The sequence below is a fragment of the Dipodomys spectabilis genome, unplaced genomic scaffold (assembly GCF_019054845.1).
Source record: "Dipodomys spectabilis isolate Male_0828 unplaced genomic scaffold, ASM1905484v1 ptg000234l, whole genome shotgun sequence".
Taxonomy (NCBI): domain Eukaryota; kingdom Metazoa; phylum Chordata; class Mammalia; order Rodentia; family Heteromyidae; genus Dipodomys; species Dipodomys spectabilis.
In genome coordinates, this window is record NW_024870911.1 from 16,475,072 (window position 1) to 16,493,355 (window position 18,284).

Consider the following 18,284-nt stretch of genomic DNA (forward strand, 5'->3'; position numbering starts at 1 on the left):
CTCAGATCCAGAAGTGATACTGCCTCTACATTTTAAGGTAAATCAGAACTCAGTCAGCTTTGGTTTCTATACCCCCAAGCAAAACTGGATGCCAGCACCATGGACAGCAGCCAAGACCCTTGGGGAAAAGAAGAGGAACAAGGTTTCTGTGCAAGGATATGGGGGCCTTTAGGAAACAAGCATCTTCTCCAAATTATTCCAAAGGAGCAGGTGCAGCAGAACCTTTCCTAAGAGAAGGACCAGTAATTAAAAAAAAAAAGACATCTGGCTTCAACTTGAGCAATGTATGAAGGAATTATTATTTTTGTCTGAGAACAGGATTCAAACTTAGTATCTGACCATTGCTTTCACTCACAGGCTGGTGTTCTGCTACTTGAGTCAGGCCTCTGACCCCAAAGGAATTATTTTGATTGTTCACTTATAAAAAGACCCATTAAGCTGGACAATGGTGGCTTGGCCTATAATCCTAGCTACTCAAGAGGCTGAGATCTGATGATCACAGTTTAAAGTCAGCCCAGGAAGGAAAATCTATGACTCTTATTTCCAACTAACCACCAAAAAGTCCTAAGTAGAGCTGTGGCTCAAGTGATAGAGTGTTAGTTTTGAATGAAAATGCTCAGGGCAGCACCCAGGCTCTAAGTTTAAGCCCTTGGCACCTGTGCATGTACACACACACACACACACACACACACACACACCATTATCCATATAATTCACAGTCCCCAAGCCTCAAGAGAAAGGGACTAGGACTCAAGCTGATGCCCTACCTTTTTTTCCCCCCCAGTGCTGAGGTTTAAACTCAGTAATTCATGCTTGCTAAGCAAATGCTTTAACACTGATCTACACTCCCACCCCTTGGATCCACATTTCAACCAGTTTTATACACACTTTAAGCAGTTCAAGTCTTTTGTAAATAAACAACAGCCCTTTAAGCTGCTTCCCTGAAGAATACCTTTCACTTAAAACCTCTAGCTGAGCATACCAGGATCAAACCTGAGAGCCTGAACTGCCATAGAAATAGCTTAAAATTGGGTCAGAGTCACAACCTTAGAGGGGAGTTCCTCTCCATGTCACTACACAAGTCCATATTCATTTCACACCATTTTTTCTGGATGAGCACAGTACCTAGTAGGAGGACAAATAGAACCCAGACACTCTCCAAACAAGATAAACAGAAACAGCCTTTCCAAAGACCTCGATATTTAGAGGGTCAGAGGAGTTTTCATTCCTAACAAATACCACAATCCTCCACATTTACAATGTCTATTTCCCCTCATAATTCCGTATCTATTACGCTATTCAACACAAGATTCTCAGGTTCCGGGCAACTCCTGACGAAAACACATTTTGGAATTTGTTATACCAACTAGTGTTTGAAATAAATGGACCATCAACTAGTCTAGAAATCTTTTCATGCCATTATCAATTTTCCTTGCAATGGCATCCGACCTGTTCCTCATTATCCTCACTCCAACTCTATGAGGTAGACAGGAAAAACATAGGCTGAGAGATTCTTTTTTTCTTTTTTTCTAAATCATACAGCTTACAGGTGGCAGGCCTAGGCCTCCAGATTCCTCTGAGCACTGCCACCTAGCAGCCAATGTGAATTATTCACTAGCAAGTGGGAGTCACGCCTTCCACTCAGAACCCACTGCTACATTTGGGATTTGCAACCTGCACAGAAACCTTCCCACACCTCCCAGCACTTCAGAAAAGCCCCAGATGAGAAAGGAGTCTCCATGTGCATATAAATGATTCTTTATGCCCTTCCCCCATGCAATGGGGGATGGAGCAGGGGGAAGTCCCCCGCCCTCATGCAGAGAACGGGAGGTCAATGTATACTAGTCTTATTGCCAGATGCCCTATGGCCATGGGGTGGGGAATGGGGGTCTACAGCCCCTTTCTTCTGGCATTGGTCCCCCTTTGCCAAGTCACTGTGGTAGAGCCAGGGGGCTGGAGGCCCTAGGAGCTGAGGTAAAGACGGTTCTCTCCAGGAAGAAAAGATGCTCTCGCCACTTGCACACTGGCTGTCTCAGGATGAGTGTGAGGAGCTGTCAATGAGGGCTGGAATGTCATCCAGGTGTCTACCCAGCAGGCAGTAGAGGCCAGACAATGTCTCCAGCTTGAGGCTGCCCACTGAGCTCCTCAATGGTGAGGGTACTAGGCCCCAAACACCTTGCCCAGGTGATACCTCCAGCAGCCATGAGAGCTCATCTCTGGCTGATGCATTGACTTAAGATCCCTGCTCCTGGAGTCTAGGTCAGACTGTGGTGACCCTCATGACAACCTCTCGGCCAGAGTGAGAGCTGGAACGGGCATCTGGTGGCCGTAGCTGTCCAAGGAGGTGCAGGATCGTGTAACCACAGCGCTGAGGCAAGAGCGTCCGCATGCGCTGGGCAGCAGGGGGACGGCTGGTAGCCCCAGCAGGGGGGCCCGTCCGTGAGGTCCTGGGGCCTGGCTTTCCTGCCGTCCCTCCCCCTGCATCTCCTCCTATGTCCTTTGTCTTGTCATAATTTAAGACCTTCCACTGCTGGTTTACTGCCTGCCAGCGCTTGAAGATGCGATAGACAGAAGAACCTTCATGGACGATGAGGCCTGAGGAAGAAGAATAAGATATCCATGGTTATCTGCTGTTAAAATCCAGGCTAGATGTGTAAGGGCATGCATTTCTGCAGGGTGAGAAGATACAACTGCAAAGCACCCAAGAGAAGCAGGGAAGGGAGATGCACCAGGATAGTCCCACAGGCCCCCTGGTGGCAGAACACCTAGCAATAAAACTGAAAGGATGGGCAGGGAAGTTACTAAGTGGGAAATGCTAAGGACATAAGGAGGAGAGAGATGCCTTTACCTATGCAGACAACATCCATGAAGCCATACATGCCATAGCAGATTTGAAAGAGCAGATCCTGCCGTTGCCACTTGGCTGAAGGGCTGAGTGAGGACCAGATGAGCCAGGAGATGCTGGCGACAAGGAAGAGCGAACCCAGAACTATGGCAGCAATCTGGACCTTCTCGATGACAGTTAGGGAGATGGCCTGCCACTGTATAGAAGAAAAAGCTCCAAAAAGTCATGGAAAGGAATGGAGAACTGGTACTATGCACCCTGAACAAAAGGAGGCTCCAACTTAGGCACTGGTGGCTTATGCCCGTAATCCTAGTTACTCAGGAGCCTGAGATATGAAGATCAGGTTTTGAAGCCAGTCCAGGCAAGAAAAGTTTGTGAGATTCTTTATCTCCAACCACCAAAAAGCTACTTGTGGAGCTGTGAATCATGTGGTAGAGCACCAGCCTTGAGCAAAAAAGCTAAGGGACAGTGCCCAGGTTCTGAGTTCAAGCACTAGCGTATGAACAACAAAAAGGCTCTAGAGATAAGTGGGACACCGATGGCTCATGCCTGTAATCCTAGCTACTCAGGAGGCTGAGATCTGAGGATCATGGTTCAAAGCCAGCCTGGGCAGGAAAGTCCATGAGACTCTTACTTCCAGAAAACTGGAAGTAGTGCTGTGGCTCAAGTGGTAGAGCAGTGGCCTTAAGCTGAAGAGCTCAGGGACAATGCCCAGGCCCAGAGTTCAAGCCCCACAACCAACCAAAAAAAAAAAAGACTCTAGGTTACAGTAAACCCTTTAGATAGACAGGATTAACATCTGTCTTCTCTGTGCCTCGATTAATCTAAAACACAGTACGTATCTGTCTTATTTTAGAAAGGCAGGATTGGATGGATGCTGTTCTGAAGCCAAAAACCCAAGCTTGCCTTCCAATTTTTATTTTTTATTTTTGTTGGTCATGGGGCCTGAACTCTGGGCCTAGGCCCTGTCCATCAGCTCTTCAGCTCAAGGCCAGTGCTCTACCACTTGAGCCAAGCACCACTTCTGGTTTTTTCTACTTATGTGGTTCTGAAGAATTGAACCTGGGGCCTCATGCATGTAAGGCAAGCACTGAGCTACCTTCCCAGCCCCTCTAATTCTTAACACTATCACTTGCTGAGTAACCTTGGCAAGGTTCGAAATCACTTCATGTATTAGTGTTCTCATGTGCAAAATGGGCATACTAATGGTATCCAATTAATAAAACTGTTATGAAAAGTAAAAGCTAATATACATCAAATCTTTTTTTTTTTTTTTTTTGCTGGTCGTGGGGCCTGAACTCTGAACCTGGGCACTGTCCCTCAGCTCTTCAGCTCAAGGCTAGCACTCTACCACTTAAGCCACAGTGCCACGTCTGGCTTTTTCTGCTTTATGTGGTGCTGAGGAATTGAACCCAGGGCCTCATGCATGCAAGGCAAGCGCTCTACCACTCTACACCAAACCTTGGCATACAGAAAATACTATGTGAAAGCTATCATTATTATCATCTGTGTCATCTCAGTGCCCAGTACGGGGCCCAGAATTTTAATGGTACCCAATCAATGAAGGAGATAGTGTGGAGATTGCTTTAATAGCTGGAGATGTGGTTCCCTGAAGGATTATCTCCCTCACCCACTCTGAGTCCTCTCTTTGCATCTTACCTGCAGGGGGTTCTTGGTGCTGATCGCCAGGACTTGGTACTTGAAGTAGCAGAGTTCACAGCTCCAGGAACCCCTCTCACTGATCCAGCGGATGAGGCAGGGCTGGTGTGTGCATCGCACTGAGCCATCACAGCGGCAGGGGCTCAGGAGCTCCCCCTGGAGGAAAAGTGGGGAGCGATCCTGTTAGCCATCACCACCTGGACCTCACACTAGCTGGAGCATCAGGTCATACTCCCACTTAAAAAACAGAAACGAAAACAAACTAACAAAAAACACCTTCAGACCTTTTACCGAAAACAAAGCAAAAGACTTAGGTTGCAGTAGAAAAGAAGACAGAGTTCAAGGGAAACTTCCCGTTCCAGAGATGAAGTCTTAGACTGAGGTTGGAAAGACTGTTCTCCTAGAATTTGGAAAGGGTGGTCTTCCTCTCCAAACTTCCCAAAGGGAAGAGTTCTTCTTAGGATCTGGAGGGAGAGGAGGGTCAGAGCACCTGACGATACCTTCCCTACATCCATCCCATCATGGCAAAAAGTACAGTATTTCACAGATCTGATGAAGACTGGGATAGCTGTTCTCCGTTTAAAAAAAAAATTAAAGGAGAGATATACTGGGGCTGTTCCCCTCTAGCAAGGAATCATTTCTCGCTACACAGAGATATCATCTGGCACTATCCCGAGACATCCTTGCTTATAAAATTTAACAAAAGAAGGATCTTTGGAATGAGGTGGAAAGTTGCAGAATGGGTAGTGAAAAGTGTCCTCTCTCCCTCCCGCCCCCAGGGAGCCACCGGGAGGTAGCGTGATGGGTGGGCCCCTCACTCCCAGTGAGAACAGGCGGAGAAAATAGGTCCCCTCGGCCTAGGGTGAGGCGTGTAGGAGAATTGTGGTCCCCGAAAGCCGGTGAGAGGAAATCGGAGCCTTCCCGGGATAAAGCCCCACCCTTACCTGAGAACCCCTGAACACCCCCCCCCCCCCGCGCTCCCCGCATCCCTAACACGTTTCAGGAGTCCCTAGCCAGCCGTCCAGCCTCACTCCAACCAACCCCTCTCCGGGTCCCGGGTCCCGGGTCCCGGGTCCGGCCCAGCATCCTCAGACCCCGCCCCCTGCTCGCGGTCTCCGCGGGCGCCCCAGGTGCGCGCCCCCACCCCGCCCTGCCCCGCCCCGCCAGGTGCCCAGGCCTGACCTGCTCCGGGCCCTGAAAGCAGATCCGGCACTGGGGGGTTCGGAGCCCGCTGTCCAGGCTGCTGCTGAGTGACAGGGCGTCCAGCGCGCCCGGGGGCGGCGGCGGCGGCGCGGGCGGCGGCGGGGGTCCGGCCCGCGGCTCCTTGTCGCCGGCCAGGCCCCGGACCCGCGGCTCTGACCCGTAGTACTCCTCCTCGTCGCCGTCGCCGTCCCGGCTGGAGCAACCGGCGAAGGGCGCCCAGCCGCAGCCGCCTCCCCCGCCCCCCCGGGGCTGCGGCTCGGCCCGGGGCCGCCCCCCGCCCGTCAGCACCAACAGCTTCAGCTCGTTCAGGAACATGCGGAGCCGAGACTTGAGCATCGTCCGGGCGCCGGGGGACGGGGGGCGGCGTGCGAGGGGGGCTGTCGGGCGGCGGGGGGAGGGGTAAGGACAAGGCCGGGAAGGGGGCGCGCGCTGGAGAGCCGAGCCCAGCCGGGGTCTTCGGGGCCTGCAAGCGCCGTTCACTGCTGCCACCGCCGGGATTCCGGGACTCGCGGAGCCGAGAGGGCTGGCGGTCCGGGAGCAGCAGCACGGTGGGCAGCCATGGCCAGGGCAGGGGGGCGGGTAGGGGAGGTTCAGGGTGCCGCGCCCCGCGGGTCCGGGTCTGGAGCGGGCCGGGCCCCGGGGCTGACGCGCCCAGGTCCTCCTGCGGCGGGGCCGCCCCCCATCGCTATCCTCCCGGCCCCGGTCCCGTTCCGGCTCCCGGATCCGGCTCGCCTCGGCCCGTGCGCTCGGCGGTGGCAAATGGCGGCTCCTTCCGGCGGCGGCGGCGGCGGCGGCGGCGGCGGCGACCCCCCCGGAGCGGCGGGCGGGCGGGGCGGGCGGGGCGGGAGCCGGGGAGCCGGTGAGGGATGGAGGGAGGGGCGGGGCGGGGAGGGGGAGAGGAGGAGAAGGGGCCGCGGCTGCGCATCCCCGCCCTGCCCGGCACGAGCAGGTGTCCCTAGGGGCGGGGCGAGTGCGCGAGCTCCGGGAGGGTGGAGGGAGAGGAGTGGCCGAGGGAGGGGAGAGTGCAGTCGGGCAGAATAGGTGTGTGTATGGGGTGGGGGTACGGGGAGGAGGCTGAAAGGTGAGTGGTCAAAGGATGCAGGTGTACGGGGGGGTTGGGGGGGGAGAGGGGCTTGGGTAAAATGAGGCTGTGCAGAGGCTGTACAATAGTCCGAGGTGTGGGGGATGCACTCAACCAGGAAACATTTCTACACAAAAGACTGTAAAATGTGCCGCGTGTGGGACTGGAAGAGTGGTGAGTGTGTCAGGAATGGAAGCCGGTGGTGTGAGAAACAGCGTTTGATGTTAAATGTGTGGAAGGTAAGGGGAATGGGCGTGCTGAGGGGCTGGGAGTGGCTTTCCGGGCCTGCTCCTGCCCTCGCCTCTACTACTCTGAAGCGAACCACTCCCCCCCCCCCCCCCATACCTTCAGCTCTTTGTCTTTTTATCCGAGCCTTGAGAGCCACTGCTACCCCACCCATCACATTTTTTTTTCTTTCTTTCGTACACTTAACATCTTCCCTGTCATCCACAATTCAAAGCTGTGGGAAAAGGGATTCTAGGGAAGCCCACTGGGTCTTAGACGTTGGGAAAGAATTAATTAGTAAAAGAGTAATTAACAAGGGGGAGGAGGGGCAAAGCCAGGGACCGGCTGCCAAATTCAGGCTCTTCAATAGAAAGCGAGAGAACAATGTTTTCATGAAGCACTGGGAGTATTTTGGACGGACAAATGAATGATTCAGAAAAAAAGGGGAGGGCTGGGACTCAAGCAGACAAAGAGGATGGCTCCTGTTGGACTGACAGTGAGCTGCAGTGGGCTTCTGTGGAAGGTGAAGGTGAAGCTGGAGTGGAGACTACTAGTGTAGGAAGGGAGTTTGACAAGCTCAGGCAGCTTTCAGCCCTAGCAAAGGAGCTAGGGAAGCACCTCTGCAGTCCCTTAGCCAGTGCAGACCTGGGGTTTTTTCATCCTAGTCTCCAAGAGCTTCAAACTACTAGCATCAAAATGAAAAAGAAAAAAAAAGTGGGGATGGGTGGGAATCAGTACCAATATGTCTTCCATTTTTCCCTGACTGATGATTTGTGTGCATCTTCAAGTCTGAACTCCTATATTCTCAGCTAGCTAATTAAGAGTAGAAATGAAGGTGAATGGAGTGACAAACGATAATAAAATGTTTTCATAGTTTAGAGTCTGGGAATTAAGTTTTATATTTTAGAGTGGGAGGCTTAGCATACTCAAGGCCTCAGGCTCAAGTTTTAAATGGGAAAAGTTTTTTGAATGGTTTCAGATTTTTAGACAATTGTCTGCAAATGGAAGAGTGATCCCTTCCATATCTCTAACGGGTTGGGACAGATAATAAAGAAGTTGGAACCAATACGACAAGCCATAGAAATGGATGCCTTTCTACCTAGGTTTTTGTGAGCAAAATTTATTTGGGAAAAAAACTGTGCTAGGCAGGACTAAGCACTAAGAAAGCAATGGAGAAAAAGAGAAATGGGACAGCAAAGAAGAGTCATGGGTTTTCAGAAAAGCACAAGACATTCTCATGCAGTGTGTGGTCTAAAGTGGAGTTGACTTCCCTGCACATGCTCATCTCTATATCTGTCAATCTGCCCATCTATGACTGCACTCATACACATACCACAGAATCACAGAATTTCTGGTGTTGGAAAAATCTTCGAGGTCATATATTACTGTCGCTGTTCATCAATAATTTCTCAGTGTCTGCTTTAGCACTACCAGGGAATCTGGTAGTTGGGAAGAAGGGAGAGCATTATCTTGCCACTCTTCCTTTTGAATTACTGTCTTAATGCCCATTCCATCCATCTTTTAGTCCTAGTTTTGCCCTTAGATAGGCATGTGTACTCCCTAAAGCACCATCCTGTAAGGCTACATTATATAGCTTTATTACTACTTCGAAAGCCTGGTGACTGAGACACCAAAACAAAAACATCACACACAAACTGAAACCTCTCGGTAAAATTTTGTTGAATGAATGAGTAAAACAAAGACCCAAACAAGAATATGTTTTCCCGTGAATATGGAGCGAAAAGACAGCATCACCTCTGGTACTCAGATCCCCAACCCCAGCCCCCGAGCCCTCTCCCACATAAAGACACTGGGAGAGATGCGCTGGGGCTGGGTCTTCAGCCTACCCCCCCCCCTCCGAGTTGGGATCTGGGTGGCCCAGGTTGCCATGACAGCGCTTTGGGCTCCACCCTCCCTCGTCCCCCGCCCCTCCTTTCTTCCCCCCCCAGCCCAATACGGCAATCAGTCACGTGCCCCGCTTCATAACCACACCTCTGCTCCACAGAGCAATGTCAAGCAGTCACGTGTGATAGCAACAGATCACGTGGTGGCCATCGACACTCCGCCCCTTTTCCTTTCACGGACCCCCTCCCCGCAGAACTGCCCCAACCTCTCCTTTGCGCATGGGTAAAAATCACGTGTCCTGAACGTCCGGTGTGCGCCCCGCCCTCCCGGTTTCCGCGCGCCTCTTTGGCAGCTGGTCACATGGTGAGGGTGGGGGTGAGGGGGCCTCTCTAGTGTGCGGCCTGTGTCTATGGTCTGGCCGGTGGTGTCCAGCTGTCCCGGACCCCGCTCAGGTGTATGGCGCCCCAGGAACCGGTCCCGGGGCTCCGATAACGGGCCCGACCAGGCGTGCGGTAAGTAGAGCCCCCTCCCAGGACCGGGGACCGGGCGCCGACCCCCGCGGCTGCCCACGCGTGCGTGATGGAAGGGTCGCGCACGGGCGGGAAGTGGGGCCTTGGTGCGGGTGGGGAGCACCCTGGGATTTTAGGGACTGAGGTGTAGAATCTTTGATGCAAAACTGTGTGGTCTTTGTGTCCAGCGCGCTGGCTCCCTAAGAAAAAGCTTTTTTTTTTTTTCTTTAGGGCATCACGTGGCTGGAAGGGTTGGTGGCGGAGTCATTGTGTTATCTAAGGGGCGGGTCCCCGGAAGTTTGGGTTGGGGGATGCGCTGTGGGGCACGGTGTCTTTGTGTTGCCTTCGGAGGGAGTTACTCTGTTGCTGCAGGGCACATGCCTTCCTAACTCTGGGGGGGAGTTTTGGTAGTAGAAATCCTTTGATTGTAGAGTCACTCCTGCTCCAAGAATGGCTACCTCTCGATACGAGCCCGTGGCTGAAATTGGCGTCGGTGCCTATGGGACGGTGTACAAGGCCCGTGATCCTCACAGCGGCCACTTTGTGGCCCTCAAGAGTGTCAGAGTCCCCAATGGAGGAGGAGCTGGAGGGGGCCTTCCTATCAGCACAGTTCGAGAAGTGGCCTTACTGAGGCGGCTGGAGGCTTTTGAGCACCCTAATGTTGTCCGGTGAGAAAGAACGTGGAGGTGGGGAACAAAGGGGGGGAGAAAGCCTGTAAGGGTGGTGGGGTGGTCCCGAGAGAAGAGGGGACCCCGAGAAAATATAGGAGACCTCGTTAAAGGGAACTAGCCAGCAAGTGACCATTTACTTTGTCCAGGCTTATGGACGTCTGTGCCACTTCCCGAACTGACCGAGAAATCAAGGTAACCCTAGTGTTTGAACATATAGACCAAGACCTAAGGACATATCTGGACAAGGCACCTCCACCAGGCTTGCCAGTGGAGACCATCAAGGTAAGTAGGGTGGGTAGGCGTTGAAAGGTAGATTGGGAACAACTTGTTAGGATTTTGACTGTGAGTATTGTACCTCTCCCTTAACAAACCAGGATCTGATGCGCCAGTTTCTAAGAGGTCTAGATTTCCTTCATGCCAATTGCATTGTCCACCGAGACCTAAAGCCAGAAAACATTCTGGTGACCAGTGGTGGAACGGTCAAACTGGCTGACTTTGGCCTGGCCAGGATCTACAGCTATCAGATGGCCCTTACTCCTGTGGTGAGTTAGAAAGATGGAAGCCAAAATGGGTTCTGGTGTGGGAGGTGGAGAGTGATTTCCCCTAGCAGTTGAGAAGTCCTGTGCTAAAAAGTTGGGCACCAGGAGGGCCCTTATCCACTTTTCCTCTTCCCTTTAGGTTGTTACACTTTGGTACCGTGCTCCTGAAGTTCTTCTTCAGTCTACTTATGCAACACCTGTGGACATGTGGAGTGTTGGCTGTATCTTTGCAGAGATGTTCCGTCGAAAGTACGGGACTCAAAACCCTAAATCATCTTGAACTCCCCAAGTATTTATTTTTATGGTGGTGAGGACTCAGCTTAGGGCCTTGTGCATGCTAGGCAAATGCTCTCCTACAGCCCCAGGCCTCCCTACCTATTGGCCTCCTTACCTATTGGCACAGAAGCTCCAGAATATTCTTGGATTAGAAACTAAATATCCTTTTATACACCCTACTGTTTTAAACCACTGGGTAAGTAGCCATTCTACTACCTTCTTGAAAAGAACTATTACTTTGTATCCTTTCTCACCTTAGGCCTCTCTTCTGTGGAAACTCTGAAGCTGACCAGTTGGGCAAAATCTTTGAGTAAGTGTCTAAAGAGGCAGAAAAATATTACCATTCTGAGTCCTGTTTCTTCTAAGCTCTGGATGGCAACTGGCTCAACCCATAGAGCTGGGCGCTGGAGGACCCTCCTGACCAGACTTCTGCCCTTACAGTCTAATTGGGCTGCCCCCGGAGGATGACTGGCCCCGAGATGTATCTCTACCCCGAGGAGCTTTTTCTCCCAGAGGGCCTCGCCCAGTACAGTCGGTGGTGCCAGAGATGGAAGAATCTGGAGCGCAGTTGCTGCTGGTACTGGCTGGGCCTGGGCTGAACAGGGTTGAGAAATGGGATCATACATAATAGTCCAGACCACTGTGGTTCATGAGACCTAACTGTGGATGGGGCTAGAGTTATTTATTGGTACTATGAGGACTAGCCACAGCGAAATGTAGAAGGTAGAGCCTGTTCCTGTATATGTTGAGGGTGGACCAGAAGTCTTTTTCCTTCCATGTTTTTCTGACCTTTGCCTCTCCCTTTAGGAAATGCTGGCTTTTAACCCACACAAGCGAATATCTGCCTTCCGAGCCCTGCAGCATTCTTACCTACATAAGGAAGAAGGTGATCCAGAATGAACAGTCAAGAGCTGCCATTTACTCCCTTCTAGACACTTGAGTGGAGAGAATCCCACAGAGAAGCCAAGACCTCTGCCTTCCTGTGAAGCTGTGGAGGTTCCTCCAGCTTTTTACAGAGAATACTTTGTTGCCTTAATGATATTCTCCACATTCCTCCTTTTGAGGCTTATCCCCCCTCCTTTACATTTCTCTACACTAAGGGGTATATCCCTTCCCTTCTCCCTCTCTATCTTGATATGAGGCCTTTTTTTATATAGCAAATGAGACTAAAGAAATATGGTCTATTTTTTTAATGTCTTTCTGATTGGCTTGCCTTTGGGAGACTTGGCAAACTATTTGACAAAAGGAATTTAGTTCTCTGCAAAATCTTAAAGACTTTCCTTAAATTACACAGGGCCTAGGCAGGCAGTGGAGACCCTTGACGGGTGAAAATTAGAAAGGAACTTTCAAGCAGCTTCTTTGAATATGGAGTTAAAATAGCTTTTATTTTTGTATTCACTGAACCTCCTCACACAGGGGCCTGCCTATGGCAAGAGTTCTTAGTGGGTCTGGGAATGTAGCTCAGAGGTACAGCATTTAACCTAGCATGTGTAAGGTCCTGGGTTCAATACCCAGCAAATTACCTCCTCTCAAAAAAAAAATCTTGGTGGTTTTTCCTCCTAATCTTGTCCTTGATTTTCCTCTTGGTTCCAGGCTAAGGAATCTAGCATGGAAGAGTGAAGAGGGGAAACAGCAATGAATGACTCCACCCCTACCCCATCTGTACACACCCAAGCTCCACCTGGGGAGCGGGAGATAACTTTAAATCTGTCCCCTATAGCCTTGCTCCCATCCCACTAAAATATGTCAAGGCATAAAGTCTAAGCCATTCATTCAGTTTGGGGGAATGTGCAAAGGACTTTGCCTTTTTCTCAAAAAGAGTTCCAGACCCTAGGTTTTCACTAAGGGAGGAAAAAAAGGCTGAGAGCAAGAGAAAGTCAGAAGGGTTCAAAGTCTTATAGAAAGGCACTGGGGTTGGCTCGAGGATCCTTCTGATTCCGAAATCTCATTGCTAGCCAAACACCAAGGATCTACAGGAAGAAAGGAAAAGAGATAATCAGTTTTGAACTTTGGGGTTAACACTAATGGTTATACATGAGAGAACTGGAGAAACATTACCTCTGTAAAGCTAAAGAAGAGTCCAACACCCCCTAGGATTTTCAGGGCTTCATCTGAATGCTTCAGGAACTTTTCTCCACACATCTGACAGGGAGAGCCTCTGCTCTTGCACATCTGAGGATTAAAAACATGGAATATAATGTCACTAAAATTATTTACTAGTGTTCTATAAGCTAAAGTTTCATTAGGCTAAATCCCTAGTGTTTGTATCTATCCTGTCCACCTCCAATTCAAGAGAGCTGCTAAAGAGGCAATAACATGCAACTTGTATCTGCCAGTCTGGCCTTTGTGCTTACCTAGCTTAATACCTTTTGGCCCCTACCGTCCAACTCACTGCGTTGCAAGTGTCCTCTTGTTGGTACAGGGCTGTAAGGTTGAACAAGCCACAGCAGTCAAAACTTCTTTCCAGTTCATGCCGTGTATTGTTACTCATGACCCACCAAGAAGCATTGATGACATCTGTCTAAGGGATTCAGACATATAAATGATTATCCTTGCATGTGCCTTAATTTTCTATTGTAGCAAGGCAGTCAATACCCCACAGAAATGTGACAGTGTATCACAATGTTTCTTAGGTTCTCCCTTTAGAGCATCTTCATGCAGAATTAGCATACATCCTAGGGGAAGCAAATGGTTCAAGCCTGGAAGTAGTGGACCTAAGTATGATGAGGTAATAAGGGGAAAGAGTTAAAAACAGAAAGCAAGAATACTTCAAAATAAATACTTCAAAGGGTATCTACCTGTTTGCTTCGGTTAATTGCCAGACATGAACAAGAGATTCCAAACTGGAAGATGAAGACTAAGCCAAGGATGATCATGTACTGAGAGGAAGTTAAGGAAAAAGGATCTTACGTTCTTTTAATTTAAATAACCCCCTGACCACACACGCGCAGTTTTGTCGAGCTGAAAGCAAAGTCATTAGGTTTTATTTTGTGGACTATCGAATAGGACAGGGCAAAGAGACAGTCCTAAGACTCCTGAAGAACAGTACCCATTCTAATATATTTCTAGGCAAGCTTTCCCAGGATCTGGAGTGCTCCTATAACATCAAGTCAGGATACAAAAAACAGCAGGACTTGGTGGTGGTTGACAGCTCCTACCAATCCTGCCACTGCGATGAGGAGAAGGAACACTCCCACAGCGATGACTCCTCCAATGATGTGGATGCTGGACACCAGACCCAGGCCCTTACCCCAAGCAGCCACTCCAATGAGCAGTAAGCCCACCAGCTACAGGAAACAGGACACATCTCAAAGAATTCTAGCGCACCACACAGCAAAAATCTTTACAAAGGGACTGGGTATTAATAGGATCAACGTTGTATATGAATGGGGGAGTAAGGAGGCTACCCCTGGGCACTTTTCCCAAAAGGAGGTCAGAATGGGATGAGCATGGGGGTAGGGAGGAAAGGGCGTTAGTCTTAGTACAGGAACGAAACCCTTAGCGGCGTCGTCCACCTCTATTTTGGGAACAATTGGATCACAGAAATGAGGAATGATAGTTTATAATCACAGCCTTCAGTTCATGCCTCCCCACCCTCAGACGAGCCCCCAAATCACCGGAAGTCTCCCCTCTTCCAAGGAAGTCCCCAGGAATCCCCGCTTAGCCGGAAGTTCCTCGGAATCTTGCCGGAACCCCCTGTACACCTCTCTCCCCACCGGAAGTCCCCTGGAGAGTCTCCCCATTCGCCTTTTCACCCCTCGCTTCCCCCACCTTCAAAACCTCACCATGTACACCACGTTGAGAGCGCACAGCGCATTCTTCGAGCAGGCAAAACCGCCGCAAACCATCTCCCCAACTCTGAGGACCTAAATGGTCCCAAGGACTTAGTGGGGAGGGTACTAGGGACAATCTTCTAGGACCCCCGGTAGCTTCTGTCTCTTTAAATTGAAGCCAGCCAAACCAACCAATTCTCTGCGCCTGCACCGTCCCACCCCTGTCTCTGGATTGGCGAACCTCGTGGCTAATCAACGGCACTGATGGCCTCAGTGCCAATCAAACTGCATTACGCCACCGGCCCGCTTCCAGGCTCCGCCTTCGACTTCTTCATTGGATGAAACCTAAAACGGGAGGCGGGGTTTCTAGGCATTTTCCCGGGAGCGGAGAGTAAACTTCCATCGCGGGGATTGGAAGTCGAGCTTTCCGCAGCGAGAGTTCAGAACCCTGTCGTCGAAAAGGCTCTGGAGAAACAGGTGAAGGGAGAGGAAAGGGGATCTTCGAGACCTGGGGAAGGGGCTCCACCCCTCGAAGGCGCCCCTCCCCCCTTTCCTAGTCTCACGCTGACGTCATGATGACGCCATGGTTTCATGTCATTACCTCACACCAAGGAACACCTAAAGAAGCCAGATATTAAGCTATTGAGCCCGGCCACGAGACCCCGGGTTGGGTATAGTAATACGCAGAAAATGCTCATCCATTTGTGTGTTTACTATATATTCCCTTCTAATGCCGAGACTTTCAAGTAGTGAACAATGGTCTCAGCCCAGCACATCCCTGTTTGTGACAAAGCTACCGACACATCCTTGGCACCTTCACACGTCTGATCCAGAGCTTGAAAAAAAAAAAAGATTCAAAAGAAGGTCTGGCTTGGTAATATATAGGAGATGAAGAAGGAATCTCCACATTTCTACATAGGAGGCAAAAGGATTGGCCAACAACTTTATTATAGCTGAAGTGCTTAGACACACTGCCTTTTTCATGGGAGAGAAAGCATGTGTACTGGGACCAAAAAAAGAAAAACCATCAGTCCTACAGAATAATTTACATTTGTGTGTGCTGAGATTCTGTGGCTGCCTATGCAATATAGTCTTTTTTTTGGGGGGGGGGGGGCGGTCATGGGGCCTGAACTCTGGGCCTGGGTGCTGTCCCTCAGCTCTTCAGCACAAGGCTAGCGCTCTACCACTTGAGCCACAGTGCCACCTCTGGCTTTTTTATTTTTGCTTATGTGGTGCTGAGGAATCGAACCCAGGGCCTCATGCATGCAAGGCAAGCACTCTACCACTGAGCCACCTTCCCAGCCCCGCAATATAGTCTTACTGTTGGCATGAGGCTGCATGAATTCTTTTGATTTGTGTCTATGTGCTACTACTTAGGTCCTGGGCACTGTCCTTTAGCATTTTGTTCAAGGCAAACACTATCACTTAAGCTACAGTTACACTATGGGCTTTTGGGTGATTAATTGGAGATAAGAGTCTCACAGACTTTCCTGCCCAGACTGGTTTTGAACCATCATCCTAGATCTCAGCCTCCTGAGTAGCTAGGATTACAGATGTGAGCCACCAGTGTCCAGCATCAACTCTTATGTTGGCCACATAATAGTTGTACAATTTTAAGCCAGGTCCTTACATTGTGCCTATTTCCTCATCTGTACAATGGTGATACATGGTACATTTCCAACAACTTCTGGATTGAGATAATAAATAGATAAATAGAATGTTTCATGCCTGGCACAAGCAATACTCAGTGTTAACTATTATGGCTCCAGTCCTTTTACAGAGTCCAGTGAAGAACCCCAATCTCAATTCTCTTATTTCCAAATTCCCAAATATTCAGTTATATTCTCCTGTTCTCCATAAATCACCATCAAGAAGATATGCAGAAATGTGGGTGGGGGGCTGGGAAGGTGGCTCAGTGGTAGAGTGCTTGCCTTGCATGCATGAGGCCCTGGGTTCGATTCCTCAGCACCACATAAGCAGAAAAAGCCAGAAGTGGTGCTGTGGCTCAAGTGGTAGAGTGCTGGCCTTGAGCTGAAGAGCTGAGGGACAGCGCCCAGGCCCAGAGCTCAGGCCTCATGACTGGCAAAAAAAAAAAAGAAATGTGGGTGGGCCATAGGGTAGGGTTCACGTTGTAATTAGGCCAAAGTATCCTTCATCCTACTTTCATTCCAATTTACTACTTCAATTTATAAGGTACCCTCTTTTGTTTCAGGCTTTGAATAAAAGGCAGGACTATGGTATTAAGTTGGCAAGTAGCTTCATTTTGTGTGTGTGTGTGTGTGTGTGTGTGTTTATTAAAACTGTAATCAAAGTCAGGTGCCAGTGGTTCATGCCTGTATCTTAGCTACTCAGGAGGTTGAGGTATGAAGATCAAGGTTTGAAGCCAGTCCAGCACACAAATCCAAGAGATTCTTATCTTCAATTAGCCACCAAAAAGCCAGAAGTGGATCTGTGGCTCAAGTAATAGAGTACCAGACTTGAGCAAAAAAGCTGAGACAGCACCCAGGCTCTGATTTAAAGCTCCAGTACTGGCATGCACACATGTGTACATGCATGCACACACACAGACACACAAACAAAAAAATGCCTAACCTGTAATCAAATTGAGTGCCAGTGGCTTACACATATAATCCTAACTATTCAGGAGGCTGAGATCTGGATGATTATGGTTTGAAGCCAGCCATGGCAGAAAAATTCACTAGACTCCACCTCCAAATTAAGCAGCAAAACACAAGGCTGGAGAGTGCCAGGTTAGCAGGTGTGAGGCCTTGAGTTCAAATCCTAGTATGGCAAAACAAAAATAAAAATCCTGTCATTAGAAGATCTAGACATATGTCCCTGTTTCATCTGGCCTTTTGGAACCTCTTTCCTTTTATTATTATTATTTTTCTGGTCCAAAGGCTCAGGGCCTGGGCATTTTGTCTGCATTTTTGTTTTTCTTAGGCTAGTGCTCTATCACTTGAGCCACAGTTCCACTTCTGACTTTTTGGTGATTGATAGAAGATAGGAAACTCATGGACGACCCTGCCCAGGCTGTCTTGAACAATCCTCAGATATCAGACTCTGAAGTTGAATTATCAGCATGAGTACTGGTGCCCAGCTTCAGTTTCCTGTTCTGCATAATAGGAACAAATAATGTTATCCTTAGGGTTTGTCCTGAAGATAATAAATAGATATATATGTATGTTGTAAACTATTAAATGTTACACATGTTAATTATTATAAAAGCAATTGAACAGATCATAAATGTATCTGGTTATGGGTTATTTTCCCCCTTTATAACTCATTGTCTCCATACATGGGCTTTTTGGACAGGAGATGACATCAGTGTGTAGCTAACTAAAGGAGAGTTACACTACAAGATGTAAATATTCAGGGTTCATAGGAATGTGTAGAGAGTAGCTGGTGAGTACAACTGTCCACTAGAAGGCATGACTATGAGATGGCAAGCCAAGGGTGTGTGGATTCCTGTTGAGTTTGCACATCACAAATTTGCAGATTCCCAAGAGTATGGGATTGCACCTGAGACCTGGCTGGCCACATTCTCCCAGAACCAACACCCATCTTAATTATCCACCTCCTACAGGAGGCTTTGCTTGGGAAGCACTTTAGGTTTCTCCCTCCACCTGCCTGGGAAATCATAGCAGGGGCTGGCTGG

At 49.5% G+C, this 18,284-nt stretch overlaps 3 protein-coding genes across 4 annotated transcripts; 1 reads left to right on the forward strand and 2 right to left on the reverse strand.

Annotated features, from left to right (window-relative positions):
* Positions 1-1,742: 1,742 nt before the first annotated feature.
* Positions 1,743-6,471, reverse strand: Marchf9 (membrane associated ring-CH-type finger 9). The gene is made up of 4 exons (XM_042698820.1): positions 5,687-6,471; positions 4,505-4,660; positions 2,849-3,041; positions 1,743-2,595 (listed from the first exon to the last, which is right to left on the reverse strand). Exons 1-4 carry the CDS (start codon positions 6,041-6,043, stop codon positions 2,261-2,263), a joined length of 1,041 nt encoding a protein of 346 aa, XP_042554754.1. The 5' UTR covers positions 6,044-6,471; the 3' UTR covers positions 1,743-2,260.
* Positions 6,472-9,169: 2,698 nt separating this feature from the next.
* On the forward strand, positions 9,170-12,042 carry Cdk4 (cyclin dependent kinase 4). Its single transcript, XM_042698731.1, has 8 exons — positions 9,170-9,370; positions 9,799-10,035; positions 10,185-10,320; positions 10,413-10,580; positions 10,717-10,826; positions 11,113-11,163; positions 11,295-11,430; positions 11,661-12,042. The coding sequence occupies exons 2-8, from the start codon at positions 9,818-9,820 to the stop codon at positions 11,751-11,753; spliced, it is 912 nt and encodes a 303-aa protein (XP_042554665.1). The 5' UTR covers positions 9,170-9,370; positions 9,799-9,817; the 3' UTR covers positions 11,754-12,042.
* A 177-nt stretch (positions 12,043-12,219) lies between these two features.
* Tspan31 (tetraspanin 31) lies at positions 12,220-14,848 on the reverse strand. Of its 2 annotated transcripts, none has more exons than XM_042698732.1 (6): positions 14,639-14,848; positions 13,973-14,140; positions 13,652-13,732; positions 13,246-13,374; positions 12,912-13,025; positions 12,220-12,823 (listed from the first exon to the last, which is right to left on the reverse strand). In XM_042698732.1, exons 1-6 carry the CDS (start codon positions 14,699-14,701, stop codon positions 12,749-12,751), a joined length of 630 nt encoding a protein of 209 aa, XP_042554666.1. In that variant the 5' UTR covers positions 14,702-14,848; the 3' UTR covers positions 12,220-12,748. The 2 variants fall into 2 exon arrangements, with proteins under 2 accessions (XP_042554666.1, XP_042554667.1); XM_042698733.1 differs by lacking the exon at positions 14,639-14,848 and adding an exon at positions 14,471-14,494.
* Between the last annotated feature and the right edge of the window lie 3,436 nt (positions 14,849-18,284).

What these genes read in the sequence shown, in the direction of transcription:
- Marchf9 (XM_042698820.1), bottom strand. Translation starts at nt 6,043, where the DNA reads ATGCTCAAGTCTCGGCTCCGCATGTTCCTGAACGAGCTGAAGCTGTTG. An exon ending in GCACCAAGAACCCCCTGCAG is followed by an intron (nt 3,042 to 4,504) that starts GTAAGATGCAAA and finishes TCTTCTATACAG; the next exon opens with TGGCAGGCCATCTCCCTAAC. An exon ending in CATGGATGTTGTCTGCATAG is followed by an intron (nt 2,596 to 2,848) that starts GTAAAGGCATCT and finishes CTTCTTCCTCAG; the next exon opens with GCCTCATCGTCCATGAAGGT.
- Cdk4 (XM_042698731.1), top strand. Translation starts at nt 9,818, where the DNA reads ATGGCTACCTCTCGATACGAGCCCGTGGCTGAAATTGGCGTCGGTGCC. An exon ending in TGCCAGTGGAGACCATCAAG is followed by an intron (nt 10,321 to 10,412) that starts GTAAGTAGGGTG and finishes TTAACAAACCAG; the next exon opens with GATCTGATGCGCCAGTTTCT. An exon ending in AGATGGCCCTTACTCCTGTG is followed by an intron (nt 10,581 to 10,716) that starts GTGAGTTAGAAA and finishes TCTTCCCTTTAG; the next exon opens with GTTGTTACACTTTGGTACCG.
- Tspan31 (XM_042698732.1), bottom strand. Translation starts at nt 14,701, where the DNA reads ATGGTTTGCGGCGGTTTTGCCTGCTCGAAGAATGCGCTGTGCGCTCTC. An exon ending in ACCAAGTCCTGCTGTTTTTT is followed by an intron (nt 13,733 to 13,972) that starts GTATCCTGACTT and finishes ACTTCCTCTCAG; the next exon opens with TACATGATCATCCTTGGCTT. An exon ending in TCTTCTTTAGCTTTACAGAG is followed by an intron (nt 12,824 to 12,911) that starts GTAATGTTTCTC and finishes TTCTTCCTGTAG; the next exon opens with ATCCTTGGTGTTTGGCTAGC.